The sequence below is a fragment of the Falco cherrug genome, chromosome 1 (assembly GCF_023634085.1).
Source record: "Falco cherrug isolate bFalChe1 chromosome 1, bFalChe1.pri, whole genome shotgun sequence".
In the NCBI taxonomy this organism is placed as follows: Eukaryota; Metazoa; Chordata; class Aves; order Falconiformes; family Falconidae; genus Falco; species Falco cherrug.
The window spans coordinates 22,495,277-22,516,462 of NC_073697.1; the positions used below are offsets into that span (position 1 = coordinate 22,495,277).

Sequence of the window (21,186 nt, forward strand, 5' to 3'; positions counted from 1 at the left end):
ATTCATTAAACTGCTTAAGACCTATCTTTCAAGCTCTAGTTCATCTTTATGCATGAAAGGAGTAGAAAACACCACCTGGGAAGGTGAGCAAGTGTAAGTAATCTCCTCCAGCAGGGAAGACTCTTCTCAGAGGCCGAGGTTTCATTCCAAATTTTGCTCCTGAAATTCCCAGAGCCAGGGACCGGACGCATGCCTGACACTTCCAGACCGTGCGTTTGTGCAAGGAAAGTGAAGGCTCCTCCCATACACACTGCGTGAAGGACAGGAAAATGTATAAAATCATTTGGCCTGTCTTACCAGCCAGCTGCGTGCAACCCTATAGATATGTGAAATGCAAAACCTGAATATGCATAAGTGAAATTAGAAATATTTCAAGGGAAAGTCCCAGATTGCCTTAAAATCCCAGCTGACTCTAGTATTGCCTACACATTTTAAATCAAAACTGTGGTCCCCTAAACAAGACAAAAGGAATGTCTTAATCAAACCCGAGAAGTTACTGCGCAGAGTCCAATTACCATTGGAATAGGCTCAAAGTCAGCAGTACATTTACACATACATTGGAAGGCCTTTTGTTTCTCTCCAGTTACTGTCTTTGCTTTTCTGCTCAGATAAAGTAACAAACAAAACCTATATTCAGCAGAGTGTTTTAATGCATGTGTAAGTGCACTGCTGAATTTTGTCTCTGCATGAATTAGGCAATACCCACAAGCCCTGATAGTTGTCTTTACCAGAGCCTTTTGATAGTACCTAGATAATAACGTAACTAAACTCTCCAGTCCTCCAACATGAGTTTGCTTGCCCACACCTGCTAGCTGGCTTCTTCCCAGCGTGCAGCCTCCTGATTTAGGATGGGATAGGAGGCTGACCGCAGGCTGGTCTCATGTGAGCATCTCACCCGTCCTGTCCGCATTTCACAAATGGGAATGAGGGGCTGGGTATGGTTTTAAGGACTGAGCAAAGTATGAAGCAGCAGGTCTTTGGCAGTCCGCAGCCTTGAATACCAATTCAGTTCAGCATCCCAAGAACAGTAAGATTAATTGGCTGTGATAGCAAAGATGGCCAGGAAGCACAATTTATCTGCTAATAAACTAACTCACCTTGATAAAGGAAGAGAGGTTTGGCTTTTTGTTTTCTTCCTTTCCCAAATGCTGGGAAACACTTAGGAGTGTATGAGCTGAATAAAACCGCCTGCATGAAAGCCAAGCGCATGTGTGTGGCAGCTTTTTGGAGCTGGCATCTGGAAAGCTGCACCTCTGCAGGACCGCCCTTGCTTACCGTGAAAGTACAGGAGGCACAAAGGGGCCCATAAACGTGCCAGAGCCCAGAGGCAGAAAGGGTTGTGATTTTATTTCTTAGAGTTGCTGGAGGGATCGGGATGGCTGTGCCAGGATGAGTTTGCAGGAAGAAGTTAACGTGATGATACTGTTACTTTGTTCTCAGGTGCTCCCTCGACAGACCTGTGGCCTTTTCACTCATACTATTTTTTACAAGGAATATCCTGGGGGTCCTCAGGAGCTGGACAAAAGCATCCGAGGAGGTGAACTCTTCCTCACCATTCTCCTGAATCCTGTAGGTACCACCTTTTGCTATTCTTTGGACACGCTGACTGATGGGGAGGAAGGAGGGAGGAAGCAAAGGGGATCGGTTTTCTTTGATCTTGCTTGGGAAATAAAACTCAAGACCACTTGCTCAGAGGTAACAAGCAGTTTAAGAGGAAAGGAGCAAAATGTCTTCTGCTAATTTCTAGTTACAATTGTATGAAACAAGTTACTGGAAAAAGCATTAATTTCAGCTCCATACTGTTTCCCCATGAGAGAAGAGTGCACTGACATGTCTGAGACTGAAAGAAACCAGCAAGGGCAGAGAAAACTGTGTGATCTTACTGTGCTTTTCCTTTTTTCCATAAGCTTGGCTTCTCAGGCACTCCTAATACAGCTTGATGTAAAGCCTAGGGCTCAGGCCTGATATCATTCCCCTACCACTGGCTCTTAAAAACAGGATTTATACAGATAAAGTACCCTAAACAGTACACAGCCTTCCAACAAAAAGTTTTGCTTTGCTCAGTGCTGCATTTTTTTTTCCTCTGTCAACATTACATGAACTATAAACTATAGATATAAATGTATGTGTGCACATATAAATAACCTACATATGTATAAATCATATATATGTGTGTGTTTAATCAGAAGTGCCACAGACTTTCAGAAGGATTTTCAGAGTTATCATGCAGTTTTGTCTCTCAGCTGATAAAGGGGTCTGAACTGTGCTGTCCTAATATACACACACATGACAACATGATGTGTGATTTGGCTTACCAAGGGGCAAGGAGAAAAACTACCTGACTGCAGATGCTGTATTTTGAAGTCACAGTTCTCTTGCCAGTGAACAACAGGCTGGTGCCATTTAAGACAGCAGTCTAGAGGTGGAAGCAAGAGGGAAAAGAACAAAAAAACCACCCCCCCCCCCCAAAAAATAATCATGTAACAATTCTTTTTTGCCATTGTCCTCCCTTCTTCCTGTTCCATCCAAGCAGGCTACACTACTCACAAGATACATGGCTTGTGTCTTGCCAGGTGGCCTAATTTTCAGTGGGTTTAAATTGCAGTACTCATTGACTTCTCTGCAGAGTTAAAGAAACTTCAGGTGGAGCTAACTCTCAAATCCAGGTCACATTTATTTAGAGACCTAAATATAGATTTTGGTATTATATAATTAGATGCTTGTAGGTGAAAATTTTGGCTGGGGAGCTAAGTTGGTGTCCAAGTCAAAGATTCAGTGGGCTTAAAGAAATAGGACACTTCTGTTAGGAATTTATCTGTACCATACACGTGACACCCAATTTGAGAATAAAAGATATCCGTGTTCTTTATTCTGTCTCTCCATTACCTGCAGCTCTCAGGCTCGCTTTTCTTCCCATAGTTTTCTTAAGTGTAAGTTAGCTCATCACTGTGTTGGGATGCTACTAGAATTTATCATTATCTTTATTACACTTTGATCAATACCTGTACATCTTTCACTTATCTGAAGACTTCCCCAGATTTAGGCATTGCAGCAGTCTGCAGCAGAGTATGGTTTTACTTCACTTCATTGCCATGTCCAAGCCTGTGAGCATGCTCTGGCCACCCTGACTTCCCCCCCTACAGCTCACCTTTTCCCCAGTTTCAGGTTTTTCTTACTGACAGCAAATAAGCAAGAAGATACAGGCTCACAGATGCTCATTAGAAATTTCACCCTTTGCATTTTTTAAGCAATCGCATCCAAATGTTTTTCCCAAAGACTGGCTGAGGCTATGGAGAAGGGCAGCTCTTCAGTTAGTCTGAAAATTATTTAAAAGGCCATTCTTGACCGCTGAATGAAATCAGATAGACCTTTGCCGCCCTTTATTACACTCTCCATAATGCCTTAGCCTGCACTTTTCAGGCAGGTCCCAAGCAGGACCAGCCTCAGAGGTCCTGGAGCATCTTTGCCCTGGAAGCTCTGACAGCCCCAGCTGGTTGTGCCAGCCCTGCAGGAAGGTTCCCCCACCAGGTCCAATTGCTTCCCCAGGAAAGGGCCAAATCCCACCCTAGATGGGTGCTGTAGCACAGATGGGTGCTCTTGGTGCCCTGCTGACTGTGACACAAAGAATACTTGAGAGAAGCAGTTCTACCATCCATCTTCTAAGTTTCAGGAGCGATGCAGCTGAGACAGGACCTTGCCTAGGAAGGCAGTGTATAATGGCAGGCAAAGCATTCCAGAGTTAATCATGCATCTGTGATGTTCCTGACAGTTAGAAGACCTTCTTCCAGAGAAAGGGGAGGGCATATTTTTCCTTGATTTTCTTCAATACATGAAGTCATTGTTTTGCCCAAGTTATGTTGCAATAACTTGAGTGTGCAATATATATTATTGGGTGTTTTTTTACAGTATAGAAAAACTGTTAATGTTCCATTCCCCCCTCCCACTTTTGTGATTTTCTATCTTTACCTCATCAAAACTGATATTTTACTGAGCTAGGTGACACAAGTGAAATACTGAAATGCACTTCCCCAACTCTGAGTTAAGTATGAATCTGTTCCAATATAAGTGCTTATTCAGACAGGAAGAAATATAATTAAATCATGTGTGAGCTGAAGTAAGATATATCACAAAACCCCTCCATCATTCAAGTCGGGTTGATACACTACCCTATGAAATATGCACCAACTGACAACAGTAAAAGCAAAATCTAGCCTTATCTCAGAAGGAAACTAGTCTGAGTAGGAAACAAAATAATCTGTATTCATACACCCTTTTCCTTTTTATAAATACGGAATTTGGACGGCACACAAATCAACCAATGGGAAGATGTTTCTTTTATTCAGTGTAAGAGAAGGTGTAACAGTTTGGTGGTTAATGTGAAAAAGTTCACAGATTAGTATCTAAAAATCTATGGTATCTTCTGAAAAGAATCAATAGAGTGCCTATTGCACTGGCCATTCACCAATTCCAGAGCATACTTTTTCATTCAATTGATATGATGTGTTCTCCAATCTGGCAGCGGTGCATACTGGAATTAGCAACAAAAGAGTTCCCATCTTCTGTTCTAGAAGCTTTTCACACACCTCTGCTCATTAATAAGCTTCAGTCATATCTGAATGTCAACCTGTGCAGTTCATGGCTTTACCAAGAGCACAGCTCAGGGGTTTACCACCAGCAGTACAGCATAAACCAGCATGTGCTCTCCAAATGGATTATGGAAAAGAATGGTCTGGAATGTAAAGGCTTTTTCAAAACCATAATTTAATATTTTGTTGTTGAATTATATCGAATGAGATGCCTAATATAGTCCATGCATAGAAACCATATCCATAAAATAAAATCTTAATCAGAATGCACTGTCCCCCCAGCACACAGGCTGCTTCACATATCTTTTACACAGTTACCCCATTTGAAGCTTTGCAGGCAAGGGATTGCCCATACCATTGTTTATTTTTGCAATATCGACACTATTAAAAATATTTTTTATTTACTCTTTAAAAGCATTGCCAGTCTCTTTCTTAGTGTGGAGGAGACATGCAGAAATAGACTAGCTCCTACTAATTTTACTGCCATGTGGTCACACAAATCTTGTGCTGACCAGGCTCAGTCTCAAGCAGGTGTGAGCCGCTGCCACCGGCATTAGTACAAGTACATACATACAGCAAGGGGAAAGGTGAACCCTTTGCAGGAGCCGTGTGCTCATCTGGAGGGTGGAGATGGTGTAAGACTGTTTCTGCTTGCAGAAAGCGAGTGTATGCATGTGCCCTCTCACAGTGCTGCGAGGCTACCATGACAACTGGAGTTAACATACAAAATGTGTGTATTATCACAAAAAGATCATATTCCAAAGTCCACGATCGGGTTAGAAATCTCCTTCGGCAGCTAGTTACCTGCCCTGTGGTGTGCGGTGTTGTTCACTACCCCCGCCTGATTCAAAAAGCACAGCAGCAACAACAAAAAAAGCAAACTAAAAAAAGGAATAGCTGGTTTCAGAGCCCTTTCTACAGCTACAGACAATCATTCCGTTAACATTTTATGTGGTGCCTCCTTGATCATCAAGTAGGCTGGAAGTTAGAATAGGGTTTCTGAGCAAGTTTGTGGTTGTTGCCCATCTTTCTTTTTTCTTCCTCCCTTTACCAGTTTTTATATCTGTATGTTTCTCTAGATGAGCCTGAAAGGTTTGGGCAACAATTCCAAGTTAAGTGTGATATATAACAATATTTTGGCTTTAGAAGCTTGAAAATCTAGATGCTTTCCCTATAAAAACAAACCAAACCATAAATAACTGATAATACACTTTTTAAATGAAAAATAAAGTGAGCTGTGCAGTTCAGTGACATCTTCCTAAAGCAGCTATGGTAAGGGCTGGGCTCCCACACTCCAAACAAGTATCTCTCTGCTCCTAGCTTCTCTTTTGGAGGCAGCTACCTAGTTTCCTTCAAATCAAAGCCCTGGACCTGGGGTTTGAGGATGATTTACTTTAGAGATTGTTTCCAAAAGTCAGTCTGGGTGAGGATGCACTGGTTTGGGCTCTCTGCAGACATCTAACACTATTCCCAGCAGGCTTTTAGTCCTCACATCTTCCCACTCTTTTGCTCTATGTCCTTGAGTGTGCAACACCTATTACCGATACTATGCATGAAAGCATCCCTCTAAAGCAACAACATTGTTCTCTCACCATTTCAGACCCTTAAAAAACAGACATACAAAATAATTGTTATATCTTTGAGCTGTATGTGCAGAAACTCTGTGGTGGGAGCAATGTAGGCATGAGCTTACTCCATGAGTGGGTACAGAGGAACAGCACACCCCGCATCTCATACCCCCACGTACACACAAAGCATCACTGCTGTAAGTCACCTCCTACTGCCACAGGGAAATGACAAAAGCTGTTGGGAGTACTAAAACCAAAAAACTTCTCTCACTTTCAGTTTGCCCTCTTGAAAAAACATGTAGGTGAATCTATTGCTTATTAAGTAGTAGACTGAAAACACTTGCTAAAAAAGTGCAATGAGGTGCTCATAATCTGGCCTCTCTTTCTCTTCACCATCCAGCACCAGCTTCCTTACTTTGTCTTACTGGTCCAACAGTTGCCTTTTTTACACAAACCGGTACCATATATACTCGCTAGTTAGGGAGGACAAGAGTACAGCTGAGAATAGTTCAGTTCATGTCCACAGTTATTTTGAGGCAAGGCTTCTAGAAGTGAAAAGCCATACTTTACTCTCTGGTAAATAGAATTATTACAAGTTTTCCCACACACACAGACTTCAAGACAGCCTTTTTCAGACTGTTTCAAATTTTAGAAATAATCACAGTGCCTTGATTAAAACCAGCATAACACCACCTTTTGCTGTGGATTACATCTATTTAGCTGTCTAAAACCAAACTAAAAGTCAGCTATTTCTGGTCTTCTAACGTAAGATGTCAGGGGCAAAGAAATAGAAACCTGAAAGTCTGTGAATAAGTGGTGACACAAGCTGTTCTGGCGAAGCAGATACACAAGAAGTGGATGAATAAACTTCAGCATGAACAGCAGCCCAAGCACAACGGAACCCAAGTCAACATCAACACTAGCTTCCAGTAGGACTACTGCCAGCCTTTTGACCCTACAACCACAGACCTAACAGGCTGTCTGCATTAGCATCAATACTTCGAACAGGTCAACCCCACGCAACTGAAACAGCCCCCAGCAGGGTTAAAAACCAAGCAATAGATCATGGTTCTTCTCAGCACAAGGGCACGGCATCTGCACTACCATCCTGCTTTGCTCAGGAAAATGCCTTGCCTGGATGATGTAGACCAGGGTTTCCAGGCACAAAGCAGTGACTTGATTTGTAGTTGTGTTTTTAACGGGATTTCAGCAGTGAGGGTGGCTTGTAAAAGATAACACAGGGAGGTTCATGTTTCCTTAGGCTGTTATGACATCCATTTATAATCTTTTATCCCACCCCTCCAAACAAGTGCAAGTAGGAATACAACTTAAATAATCAAATTTTGATTACACATTTTCTAATTAGTTTGATTACTGAAGCACATTTCAAGAATAATTAAGCATAGGGAAGCAAGTTTACTAAATAGGGCTAACATATCAGATAAGAAGGATGTATTTACAACTAATCTAGGGTCAGGCTGCAACTCTCTTAATGATAATGGCAGACAGAGATCTAATTGGCATCGTGGTACATTGACTGCAACACTATTTCTTCTGTGAGGATCTGTTCCAGGCACTGCACATGTGAGAAGTTCACAAAGGGGCTTCAGCAGGGAGCAGGTGGGAGATAATGAAGCTTTTTCATGATGTAAGGAACCTGCAGCTAAATCCTGTTAAAAGGGAAGAGCCGAACTTTAGAACATGCTGCCAACGAAGGCTGCAGGCAGATTCTCTTTATCCCCCCTCCTGAGCCTTGACAAGCAACTGGTTTACAGAAACCTTATCCATTACTTGGGTTTGAGTTAGCAATTTCAGCAATGTATTACAAATAAATAGTAAGTTCCTATACCAAAAAATGTTTGCACTTCCACGAAGCAATACCACATAGATAGTTAAATTAGAAAATGCCCAAGTGACATTGCATTAGGAGAGTTTGCAGAGAGATTGTCAAGGGGATCTTCCAATGGATTTCTTTTTTTTTTTTTTTTCCCCTCAAATGGCTTCTACTGAATATTCTGTGGCTCACAGAGATATTTTCACTTTCTAATTTATGAATCCTAAAGATGAGTCATGTCTGACAGTGATGATTTAGTAGTATGCAGAGGAGGGATAAATTCCACCAAGACAGACAGAAATCAAACCAACTTTCCTTTGAGTTTTAATGAGGGTTACAAGAATCCCAGCCAGACCTTTCCAGGATCCAGCTAATGCAGAAGGCTGCTCAAGTTTAGAGTTTGGGGTACTTATTCTTTGCATAAACACTTCAAAGCAAAGCTCATTAGAGTCAGTGGGAAAAGTCTCAATGAAAAGAGTGGGTCTGAAATAAACCTAAATAGTGCAACTCTTTCAAAAGGTATCAAGCTAACTCCTTTCTGAAGGGTTTTGTTCATTTGTAGGCTTAGAACAATAACAAGGAGCTTCGGAGGTATATACAGATAATACACACATACAGTTAGGGACAGAAAATAAGACATTATTCTTCTCTTGGAGTTTTCCTTGACTATTTGATACAAGAAAAGCAGTGAAACATTCAGCTGAATATTTTTCTCCTTTGCCACACCAAAGCGAAATGTTCAATCATTGTTATTATCATCATTGATGTTATTTATTTTGTGGTTTGATAAACAGCACCAAAAATCAGTTATTCATTAAATCCTCATTAAGACAAAACTCCTACGAAGTCATCACATCAGTACTTCTGTCCACTACAATTAGTACAAGTAAGCAAAAAAGACAAAACCCAGGAAAAGACATCCAAAACTTCCATCAATCAAAAATGTAAAAAGAAATTTTTACAAAACTACTTTTATGACTAATCTAATTTTGAGCAAAATAAAACTTTTCACAAGACTAAGATTCTTACCACTGTGCTGCGCCAACATATACGTCTGCATTAATTGTAGTTAGATCTTAGAAGAAATTTTTTTACATTAGTACTCAAGAAAGTATGTTGTTACTCAAGACATATCTTCAAAGCCAGGAATTTAATACTAAAGAGCATCAGGCAAGAAGAATACCAGGTCCTTAACCTGAATATAACACCACCCAGCTACATAAATGAGTTGGAAAATTCTTTGGCTCTGACCAGTATTGTAGCAACTCTATCCCTTGTGAAAAATATTTAGGTTTTCTGCAGCTGTACAGCATTCCACTGCTTCAACAGAACAAACAAAGTCAACTTTTTTTAAAAAAAATCTTGTTATTTACTTTCTAAACTATTTCAAACAGCATCATTTTCTTTTCTGTCTTTCTAAACCATGCCAGTTCTTTACAGCTTTTTGCAGTGCATTGAAGTGCTTTCAAAGATATTTTTTTAAAAAGATGTTATTTCATCAGGTTACATAACTAAAAAATTATGGCATTTCAAGGAGCTCAACATTTCAGTCATTTTCAGCATTATTTTGTTCTCCTTCTCATTATTTACTTAGCTTAGTTGTCCTTTAGAATAACTTTATCCATTCCCAGAATGTATTTGGAAAATCCCCCTTCCTCTTTGTTCATTTCACCAGTGCTGTGCCATATTCCTTTTTCTGTTGCCCCCCCCCCCCTTTTTTTTTTAAATACCTTCCCATCAAACATTAACAGACTTTACATGCATTTCTGTTTTCACATACTTGGTAGAGAAAGACAAATTAACTGATATTAAAGTCAACCTGCATTAAGGTACCTTCTTTCATTTGAAAGAACTTTGTTATTAAAGCTGCCACATGCCAGTCAGAGCAATATATTTTTCTAAGGCACAGCTCATGGTCACGTCATCTGCTATCATGAACAAACATGGAGCATGAGGTGGAGCTAGCAAATGGGATGAACAGAGCAAATCCCTTGCTTTGCTTCAATATGTAAACCATGAAAGTTTATAATTAAAAAAAAAAGTTCAGAGTGTACAGTTCCCAAACTGAAATATGTTCAGCAGCAAAAAGCAGGTTTCTCATAAGAAAAGTTAGGGAACTCTTGTTGGAGTTGTAAATTTAAAGGAGGATTTTCCACATCCAAGTGTCAGGCTTAAAACTAAGTGGGTTCAGCCCGTGTTCTCTGACCATTGCCCTTCATTCAGTCTCCTGAGAAATGCTCTGACATATTTAAAGCATGCTTTTACAAATTGTTCTATATATCACATCTTCAGCATCCACAAGGTCTTCCAGTATCTGTTTTCTAGTTCATCTCCTTTACTCCCCTGCTTCACAGACAATAAAGAACAGTCATAAACGTTTAACAGCCAAGATAAGCTAATAAATACAGCCCTAAATATTATTGCCCCTACAAACAAGAGCGAGAGAGTAATTTCTCCTAAAAAAAACCCAGCTCCTTAAACCAGAGAGCTTTTTATTAAGCCAGCAAGTGACAGCACAAAAAGTCACCTCAGTCAAAACCTAAAGCAAAAATAAGTGCATCAGGATTTGAGAAGAACCAGCAAGACCAACTTGGCTCAGTTGACTGGTCAGTTAATTGGATTTACTTGCCAGTCCAGTGCATGTTTTTCCTCACCATCTGTTCACCTTGAAAAGCTAACGGATAACCCCCAACACAGCCACCTCCTTTCCTGCAGCACCTTTCCTATCTTCTGCTCCACTCTAGCCCCATTTTAGGTCTGCAGCCCCCAACCCCTTCTGAGGGACAGGGTCAAGTTCACCTGAAACCAAAGCAGTTGTAGACCTTGCTGTGTATGCAGGGGCAAAGCTTCTTATAAAGTATCACCCTGCCTTTGGCCACACTCAAACGGTGGAAAGGCTTGCAGAAAATGAAACCTAGTACGAGACCCCCACCATCTCAAGACATCTCCATCTCTGTCCTGGTCACGGCTGAATGCAGCAAATTATGGTTTTCAGCGGCCAGAACCAAGAAGGTCAGATACCCCTAGAGAGGTGGTGAAATTGAAGATCTCTACCAAGGATCACATTGTTACTTCTATCCATTGTATCTTCTATTCACAAGACTCTTCTCTTTTCCTGTTCTTCATTCCTTTTCCTTGTTACGCACGTGAACTTGGCTGGGCTAACTCTTCCTTTCCCCTTCTTCTCACAGGGTGTTCTAATTCAGTCTCCCACCATCTCCTTTTCATACTTCCACCAGAAAGAATTTGCTTGGGCCATTCCTGCATTTTATTTATATATATATACACACACACAAATCTCTTTAGATTAAGACCTGCATCACCACATAGTATCTAGAGACACATGCATACCCTACTCAGAATGGGTTTTGTCCATAAAGCCAGCAAAATAAGACATATTTGCAACTGACAGATCAAGCCATATTTGAAGTAAAAAAAAAAACAAACAACCACAACACACACACCACCAAAAACCACCAACCAAAAAAAACCTAGCAGAAAAGCAAAAAGTTAAACACTTTTTAAAACTCCTTTTCCCACTTCAATCAAACATCCCTAAGAAGCTTTAACCTGAGATGAAACGTGGCATATGAATTTCAGGAAGATTAGCTTCTTTTGAGGGAATTTGGTTGTTGAGAGTGAAATCAGAGTTGTGATTGAAAGGTAACTTTGAACTCAACTCAGCAGAAGCTACAGACAGTCCATAATAAGGTACGTTATTATTCTAACTTCTTTGGAAGTGTCATGGGACTTTTTATTTTGAAGGCCATTTAAATGCATTTACATTTTTAAACTCTCACCATAACTAAAGGGTTATTGTTCATTTCCAGTCTGTTAGATCTATATTCTGCACATCCCACATGTGCCATACTTCGAAAATTTTGTTCTTGTTTCCTGCTCTCATCACAAAAATGGATGAGAATCACACGTTATTGCTTCAAAATATTAAAAGTGAATGCAGAGAGGGGTTAATTTATGCCTTCCACAAGAGATTTGGGAGTGTTATTATGAAACATCTTGAGTGTTAATAATATTTTTCTTTTTATTTGCTTTGTTTCTCTGAGCATAGCTGTAGAAAGAATAAAAAATATCCTTGGGCATTGTAAGAAATATGCTGCAATCCAAAAGTCATTCATAATGCAGTTCTACAAAGGGCCCTGTGAATAGAGCATCTCAGCATATTTCAGGAACAGGAAAAAGAAAGAAAGCAACCTCCCCACTACCAAAACGTCAATACTTGTTGAACCATAATTAGCAGGCTGCTCACTGCCCATAGGGACAGGCATGCTCCTCTCCAACACAAGAGGGATGCATTCATTCTACCAAATTAAAAGGGAGTTTTGCTATTAACCAGCTACATCAGAATTTTTCTTAATGGTCACAAACATACCAAATGAAAGAGAGCACGAGCTAGGCCTTATTCTTCTTTGTACAGGGGCCTATCAATGTGCCAGAACAAGGTAAAGAAACATTTTACTGCATTAAGTGAACATTACGGTGAAGAACAAGAGAGCGGCCAGATGTTTGTCCCTGTAGAGAGGGCCACAGGATTGCTGTCCCAGGGGCACTCCAGCCTCAACAGGCAGTGTAACTGCAGGACGTACTCATTAGCTTTTGCCTGAGGAAGGAGGTAGCATCTCTTCTTTTTTCAGAAAAATACTTACATCCCACACACTGTCAGCATCATAAACACTTGCGTTTTCTTCCTGCCACAGCACGTAAGGTTCAATGCAACCAATGTACATTTGTTTTGAAAGATAGCATGCTACAAAACTGCGTATCTAAAGCACAATCGCCCCTTCCCCTAAAGGTATTTCCTTTTGCAACTAGAAGTCCTGTAAGCACTGATAACATGATAGAAATATTATAATACTAACATAAAAGTTGAAGCCACTTTTATCTTCCAGCTCCAGGTGTATGATTAAATCCACTCCAGTCTTGCTCAGGCTTTAGAATCTTTTTTTCCTCTTTGTAAATCATTCTTTTTTCCCTTCATCCCACATGGCTACCCCAGCTGCAAAAAGCTGGTACGGGAAAATATTATCCCATGGAAACTCAAGCCTTCGGCAGCATATTTAGAAAGTAATTAGCTTGAAACTCAGAGCATGAAGGAAATATTTCAAGGATAACACATCTCCTTTCTTTCTTTCATGACATTTTCCTTCTTTATGAAAGCCAATACTCCACACCATGTGTTTTGGTACTTTACCAGAATTACTTCCCAGCAACTTAGGTGATGGCAGAAACAATAATAAATGACTGTGTCAACAAGAGGGTTATTGGGTAAAGAGAAAAAAGAATCTGTTACCTTCAAGCACACACCATATGATAATTTATTAAACTGTCAGGAGCAAGCCTTTAAGGTAAAAATGAGCTGACTCAGAATTCTCTGATTATGGAAAATGAATCCCTAATAGAAGTAAATGGACAAGAACAAAATTTCCTTGCTGTGTTCCCCATTCAAAATTAATTGGAAAGTGGCTGATTTGAGATTATTATATCCTCTAGTGAACTGAAAATGCTATATTTTTTTCCTCTGAAACCAAGAGTGGAGAATTAAATTAACTCTGAGGTTTGTTTGCTCAGAGTAGGCCACCAAAATGGATTAATTAATCATCATTTATGAATACTCTATAACGTAGAGCAGTCACCTCTTCATAAAACTGCTAGAATAGCAACATGACAGTAGAACAGTTGTAAAAACAAATGATAAATTTCCTGCATCTCCAATCTACATCAGCCTCCCTGGTATTTCTTTCTTTGAGGTTTGAAAGAAAGCATCCTGGTGAAAACTCTTATTCAGTGTTTATAAGAGAGCTTAGTTTAAATGGAATTATTTACAGTCATTCCATGACTCCGTGTGCTGTGCAGGGTCCTGGGCAGTAATTTTCACATGGAATGTCAGTATTGCTCTGAGACACCCTACCTTCCTCTACCTGGAGACTACAAAGTGCCACGTTAATGATAAAAGACTAATTCCATCATTCAAAACAAAGTCAGAACCAGATCTTATTTAAGCACATCTATAAAGAGAAATGTCACAGAAAGTCATTTATGGACACTTATCCAAACTAGTAATCATTTTGACCATTATTTGCCATTAGCAGAAACGACAGCACATTCCTCCCAAATTTCAGCTGGCTCAGAGGAATATGTTTTAACTCAGTGGTTGGAAGGGCAAATAGGGGGGAAAAGCAACTAAAGATTGAGTTTGGATGGCGGGGGTTTTTTTTGTTTATTTTTAAAAAAAATCACTATCACTAGATCAGGCTGCTGTTGAACTTAACTTAAGTCCTATAGAAGTGAATAGGGCAGCTTGTGTCTTTGCCTGTTGGTTTGAAGTGTGAAATACTGTGCCTTCCTCTATGGCTATTAACACCAACCACCCCACCACCACCCCAGCACCCCCCAGTTAGGCACCTGCAGTGCTAAAACAAATGCTTCACTTCTTAGGGTGGCCAATCCACCAACCTTGAAGTCCATGTTTACTTCAGGACTAGTTTCATCCTGCCTAGAAATATTGTCTTCCCTAGAACCTGCAAGAGTAGCCAGGGGACATCTCCAAGCTGTGAGATGACAACATTTAACCCCAACTCACTGTAGGTGAAAGAATTTTGATAGAGCATTCCTGGGTGACCCGCAGTGTGTAGGCAGAAAGACTTGAGTCAAGCACATGGCTTGGCTCAAACGCTGCCTTCATAAATATTTATTACCACTGTTATTAGCTGTTTGGCAGCCTGGCCACTGCTGGCTCCCCGGCTGAATGCTGTCTAGTTGTTTACATGGATTCCTGAGTGGCAGAGTCTCCTCCTCTTATCCAGGAACCACAGCCATGCAGGTACTACATATGGAGAACAAAATCTTTCAATTATATCTCTTCATATCCTCTGTGGTCTACGTAACTAAGGTTTAATGTTGCTTAAAACATAAGCATCATATTTAGATTTCTTCAAAGTAATGAAAGCGCTGTTCATTTCTATTAAAATAGAAGTCAAACAGGATGACATTTTCTGATTATTTCCCACTTGCACAAGTAAGAGGTCCCATAAGATATTTTGGAAATTCTGGAAAAGTAATTAGTTTTGCTGCGAAGATACTTAATCTACACTAAAAAAATCATCCCGCCTTGATTATCCATAGTATCTACATGCTACTATAATGCACCATTATTTAATTAGACATCAGGCATTTGCAAACAAGCACACAAAAATAAGAGAGCAAAGCTGAACCTTCCCTAAAAATAAGGCCAAGCAGCAGGAAAACTTGGTAAGGGTAGAAGCAGTAAAAACTTCAGGCTGGCTGACAGTCACAGCTCCAGCCTGAGCACTCAGATATCATCTGCCATCTCCCTGTATACATATGCATGTGCGATGCTGAGCAAAATATTTTCATCCACATCCAATCCAGCCCTTTATTTAATGGGTGGGTTTTAATGTCACTCACAACCCTTGCCTAGCTGTCCCTTGCCCTCTGTAGCTCTGCTCTCTGTTGCAGAGCAGAGTTTGTGCCGTATCTGGCTGTGCACAGTCCCTCTCGGCTGGGCAATGCCAGGAGCTCTACAGATGCAGTCAGCTACCCCCATTTGCAGAGCCAACTTCACGCAGACAAGTGGGCAACAGCCCAGGGCGAAGGAATGTCCACCTCCTTGTCTCACCTCCTGCCCAAACAGCTCTCGGTTGGGGCTGCTCCAGACAAAAAGAGGCACATAAGCTGACGGCTGTTGCTTTCTTAAGGTGCAACATTCAACCCTCACATGTGGGGCTTTCCTCCATCCACAGTCCATGCCAGCCCTGTCGCCTGCACAAAGAACAGGGCTGACCCATGACTTTCCCCCAACCTGATGGCTTCTGGGCAGCACTAATTAGCTCCATCTCCTTCCGATCCCTATGGGGAAGTTTAGATCCAGCATTCGCCTGGATCTGAGATTCAGCAAAACAATACAGTGCGAAGGATCAGGCAGGCTGCTGCACAGGCCATGCTGGTCCTAAAGAGGAGACAGCCATAAGATTACTTGGCAGTGTCCCATGTCCCCTTGTTCCAGCTCATGTATCTTGTCTTTCTTGCAGTGAAGAGCCCAAATAATCAGTGCTGTCATTATTTCACACCCACAGATCCAAAAGCAAAAGTTTTACTTTACCCACGTATACAGGAGCGGCACAGCGCATTATTTAGAATGATTTTTGCATGCTGTGATAAATACAAGACAGTGCTACGCAGGCACTGCCTACAGCCCACCACTCAAAGGTACTGTGGAGGACCTTGGACTACTGCTGGCCAGCAGTGGCCATTCACCTCCCAGCATCGCCCAGCCCTCTGGCTGTGACAGCAGTGCTGTCACAACAATGGCTGTGACATTAAGAACAGCAAGGGAGAGCTATCATTATTTCAGCACAGCAATAGAGAAAGCTTCATGATTTTCTGTAGATGCAGCCAGAATAGGATGTAATTTGGCATCAAAAACTGATGCCAAGGAATACTCACAGTATCTGTTGGCACAAAATAATTGAAGTTGAACTGATTTTTATCTGCAGAGGATTATAACTACAGAGGTTGACAGCCTCGACCAGTATTATGCATTTGCTTGACAGAAGTTAAAGGAGCATGCAACACATACAGCTATCAATAACACATTTCCCTGATTATCTCCTTATACAAACTCCTTTGATGATTTTTGAAAACTGAAGTCCAAAACAATCTGAGACTTCTGAGAGCTGTATCTTTGATGATACTTCTATTATTCCATCAGACATGGTTAGCATCTGACTTAAGACAATGGTGCCCAAATCTGTTTTCATTTGTGCAATTTGAAGTTTTGAGTCTGAACTGAATGAATTTTAAGGTTTTTTTAGGGGAAATTTACAGTCTTTTTTGTGTCAAAAAAAATCTTTTCAATGAGAAAACACAGATGGCAACAAAACAAATTCCTATATCATAACTTTGACTTAAAAATGAAAATATTTCCCTGTAACAGGAGGATTGAATTGCTCTAGACTTCTGTAAAGACTTCATGAGGCCCACAGATGTAACAGATAGCACTGAATTTGCACAGAATTCATTAAACTTTGGCCACAATTAGATGTACTGCTGATCACTTATAAAAGTGTGACAAATGAACAGACATAAAACCATCCATTTAGGTTTTTTCCACCCTAATGCAGCTACACACTGATCGCATAAAGTCATCAACAGCAGCAGTCATTTTTTTTCAGTCTCTGAAAGCATGCCCTAATAGTAAAAAAAAACCCAATAACTAAACCCCCATATTTATTTTTTTTAATTGCAGGTTTAAAAAAAATTAAATGTACTCAAACCTCCTAACTAGCTTTCTTCTTCTAGGACCCCAGGTGTCAGGGGTATCAAAGATGTATATAACATGGGAAACAGTCACTGTGTTGGAATCTGTTCATGGATTTAGCCTTTATTTTAGAAGTGAGACTTGGGTAAATATTAGAAAATAAAAATAAAACCCAAACATACCGCTTTTATTCTCATAGGGAAAGGAACAACGCAGAGGACTTTTTTGTCAATAATAAAGAATTCATTTAATCATACCAACTAAATAATGGAAAAGTAGACAGTGTTCCTGGGTAAATGAGAAACAGTTTTGCTCTTTGAATAGTGAATGTTAAAACAACATAGCTACACTACAGCATTTGTATAGCTGTCCCAAGGCCACGTACCGGCACTGATTGACAGCAGCTTCCCCTCCCATCGCCGGCAGCGCTTTGGGTGGAATACAGACACTAGAATGAATATGGGCATGGGAAATAAAGCACCATTCAACATTTTTGTTTCCCCTTCAATCAAACACAAAAATGTTTCTTTCCAAACACTGCCGTTGTTGCTTTCTTTAAAGATATCATGTTTGGAAAATATTTGATTATCCTGTCAAGAACGCTAAAATATAAAAAGATGTGCAGAGTGGAAATAGAGAAAAAGTAAAAAAAAGGCGATTTGCAGGTATGTAAATGATTTTTCTTCAGTAGAAGGGTCATGAATATGAATAGTGCTGAGTTCTAGAGAAACAATTTGTCATTATTAAAATTAGTGCTTTGTCAACACACAAAAAAACCCTCAGTCCCAGCTTCCTTTTTGTGCTGCTGCACAAACAGCTGCATTAAGGGCCCAAGTGTTCTGGGATTCATTATCAGTGAATGGGTCTCTGGCTCATAAAGTACAAGAAAAGTCTGTAATCCATAACAGGAGGCTGTTCAGGATGTGAAATACATTAAACACTTGAAACTGAAAGAGGTATTTCTGTGGTCAGCCTAGCATAGAGCTACTTGGTATTAGTAAATGAACACTTGACAGTTTTGCATTTCTCAGCCATGACATCCCATTTACACATTCAGAAATACAACATGCTGCCATCTAGATCCAATTATGAGAGTTTGCTCTCTGAGCAACTGTACAGCATTTTCTGAGCACAATGGAAAAAGACGGAATAGCAAAATTCATTTTTTCTAGGAAACATTCATGCAAGAGCACAGCAGAGAAGAGCAGTAAATATGCTACCACGTTTCCACAAGAAGAGGATGCCTGCACCATATATTTCCCAACATGTCTTTGTTTTGCACAGGGTTGAGCTATACCCCTGGTTTATTTTGCATGCATTAATTCTCCCCTTCTTGCCAATTTTATTTAAGAGGTGCAGAAGCAAGGAAAAAAGTTGTTAGAGACAGTGAACAACAAATTCTTCATAGAGGAGCAGGATTCACATGTGAGACCTCTCTCTGTTCCTGGGCTTTACGGCAATGGGGCAGGGCCAAAGGACAAGCAGAAGGAAAGAACCTAAAAGGGAACACTGATCCTATTTAATTATTGAACAGCTGGGAGGATGAGGTGAAGAACTTAAGTTTTGTAATTGAGTTTTTCATTGCAAGTGCTAGATCGATGGATAGCCATAGCTTCAAATATTAACATAAAGGTATTAGCCAATATTTGATTCCCAATATTGGATAGCCATCCTTGAGACCGGCCAGGTATACCAGTGAGATTGGTTAGATTACACTTCAGCTGGAAGCTGGAGCACCAACACTCCTTCTTCAAGGAGTTTATGTTCTAGCATGTAGGTGTATGTTATTCTAAAGAAGAAACTAGAAGCTCTGTGCCAATTTCACAACTGGTTTCACTCACTAGGGCAGATGGCAAGGACATTGGTGGCTATGGAGCACAGGCTCCTGGGGAACAGAGAGGGAGCGAACCTTATTTAATATCAGCTCCTGTACAAGTTAACACAGCTGCAGATTTCACATGAGCTAGATGAACACACACCAGCTGAGGGTAGGGCTTACCCTCAGTTGTCCAAAGGCACAGCTTTGAAGAGAAACGTGAAAGGCTCTTGCACGCAAAACTGCATGCATAACAAACTAAATCCTGCCATGAACAATACACGCACATGAAGGATAGAGTTTTAAAAGCAAATACATCCTAGTTTTGGAAGTCACTTTACCCTTTGGCCTTCAGAATATTTGCGTTCCTGGTGGTCACATGCACCCAGGAATTCAAGCCTTTGAAAGCATAGCTAAGTGGCTAATGGGATCTTCATAGCTACCTGCCTACTGCAAGCATGGTGTGGGTAACCCAGCCAGAGTGAAAATACCACTAGAATTCAACACTTTTTGCAAACTATGTCCATGCTGCATGATCTACAGTGGTTTGTAGTTCTCTGGGATGGTCCTCCCAAAAAAGACAAATAGGATTTCCAGTCTTAGCATAGCATCCTAGTGCCCTCCGGAGACAGGCAGCTAACCTTCATCCAAACCCAAGTGCTTTTAGTTAAGACTGTACTGAGTTTGGCACTTACAGGAGGAAATAAATCTCTATATTCTGCATTAACAAGTACATAGGGCTGAGTATGTGAAGAAAGTGCACTAACTCCAAGTACAGAATGCAATTTCAGGGCACTTCAAGCAGATCTAGCATGGTTTATATTCCAATAGCTTTGAAACAAGCCCTTTATTTTTATCTGCTAGCTCATCCAGATTTCATTTTATGTACAGAACACAAGCAGGCATATACAAATATTACATATAGAGAATGTGCTGCATACCTATCATTTCTCATATAACTGATTTTAAAAAGCCCTGGAAATAAGAACCAAATAGTAAAATTCTGTGGTGCTGCTGTCATTAGTTTACGAACACCAGTTTCTAAACTGGTTCAAGTTTGTTAATAAGTCACTAAGTATTATGGTCAAGGAGCAGAGGAGCTAGTAAATGGTCAGATGCAGAACATAGCTTCTGTTTGATCCTGTCAGGTGGACAAAGTATAAAATACCCTTTCTTTCCCCCTGCCCACCCAGCCTAATGGAAACCATATGGTTTATCAACCAGAATGGCATATTAACTGCCCAGGTAGTCTGAGAAACTTAGGACCACTGTACCCTTCCCAGCTTTTTCTTTTGAGCCAAGAAATTGCAGACTATTGTGGGCATCTTTGAAATGTTAGTACAGAGCAGGCAACAGAAACCAGGAGAAGAAAGCCCATTACAATACTAAAATAAGTATTCCCACAGTCTGTGGGCCACAGCTCTCCATTTGTTCCCATTAATATAGATACAAATAAGATTCTCCTGGAAGTGCAGCATGGGTCACCCTAGGGAGGGTAGACCAGCCCAGCAGTAGGCTGCCCTGCAGGAGATTAATTCTTTGAAAATCACATCATCCTTCTGTGTTTCAGTTTTGCCGCCAGCAAAACATGAATCTCAGAATTCTCATTTTTGTGCAAGTCTTTGAAAGTCATAGCTAAAATCTGTAGGTGTTTCTTACAATAAAATGAAGTGTTAAAAAAATAATTAAAAATAACATTTTTGTGACAAAAGGACCCCAGCTGCAGAAAAGGGAAAGTGATTTTGAGGAAAAGGTGTTATGTGGTATGAGAAGGAGGCAGCGACTGAGATCTGGATCAGACTATGGGCGGCAGAAAAAGAAGAAAGGAAGAAAAAAATTTCCTACCTATACCTTCAGCATTCTTGCCCCCTTCACACCTCTCAAAAATACGAGTGATCACAGGAATAGGAACAAAGGGAGAGGTAAATTGCCAAAGCTAATAAGATACTGAATCTGTACAAATTGCAGCATCATTTGGCCACTGATGTCCTGAAAAGTGTCTGTGTTCTGACACCAATGGTGGAATACAACTGGCCTTGTTTCCCACAGCGTGTTTGCTATAGATTGTATACTGATAGCAAGGGATT

The 21,186-nt window shown here is 40.5% G+C and overlaps 1 protein-coding gene across 5 annotated transcripts in view; it reads left to right on the forward strand.

Moving 5' to 3' along the window:
- Positions 1-21,186, forward strand: part of LOC102051855 (bifunctional heparan sulfate N-deacetylase/N-sulfotransferase 4) — a 160,981-nt gene that overhangs the window by 116,011 nt on the left and 23,784 nt on the right. For all 5 annotated transcript variants that reach the window (XM_027797549.2, XM_027797547.2, XM_005433759.3 and 2 more), the window contains one exon: positions 1,441-1,569. In XM_027797549.2, the coding sequence (XP_027653350.1) occupies positions 1,441-1,569 (129 nt within the window). The remainder of the gene's footprint in view (positions 1-1,440; positions 1,570-21,186) is intronic.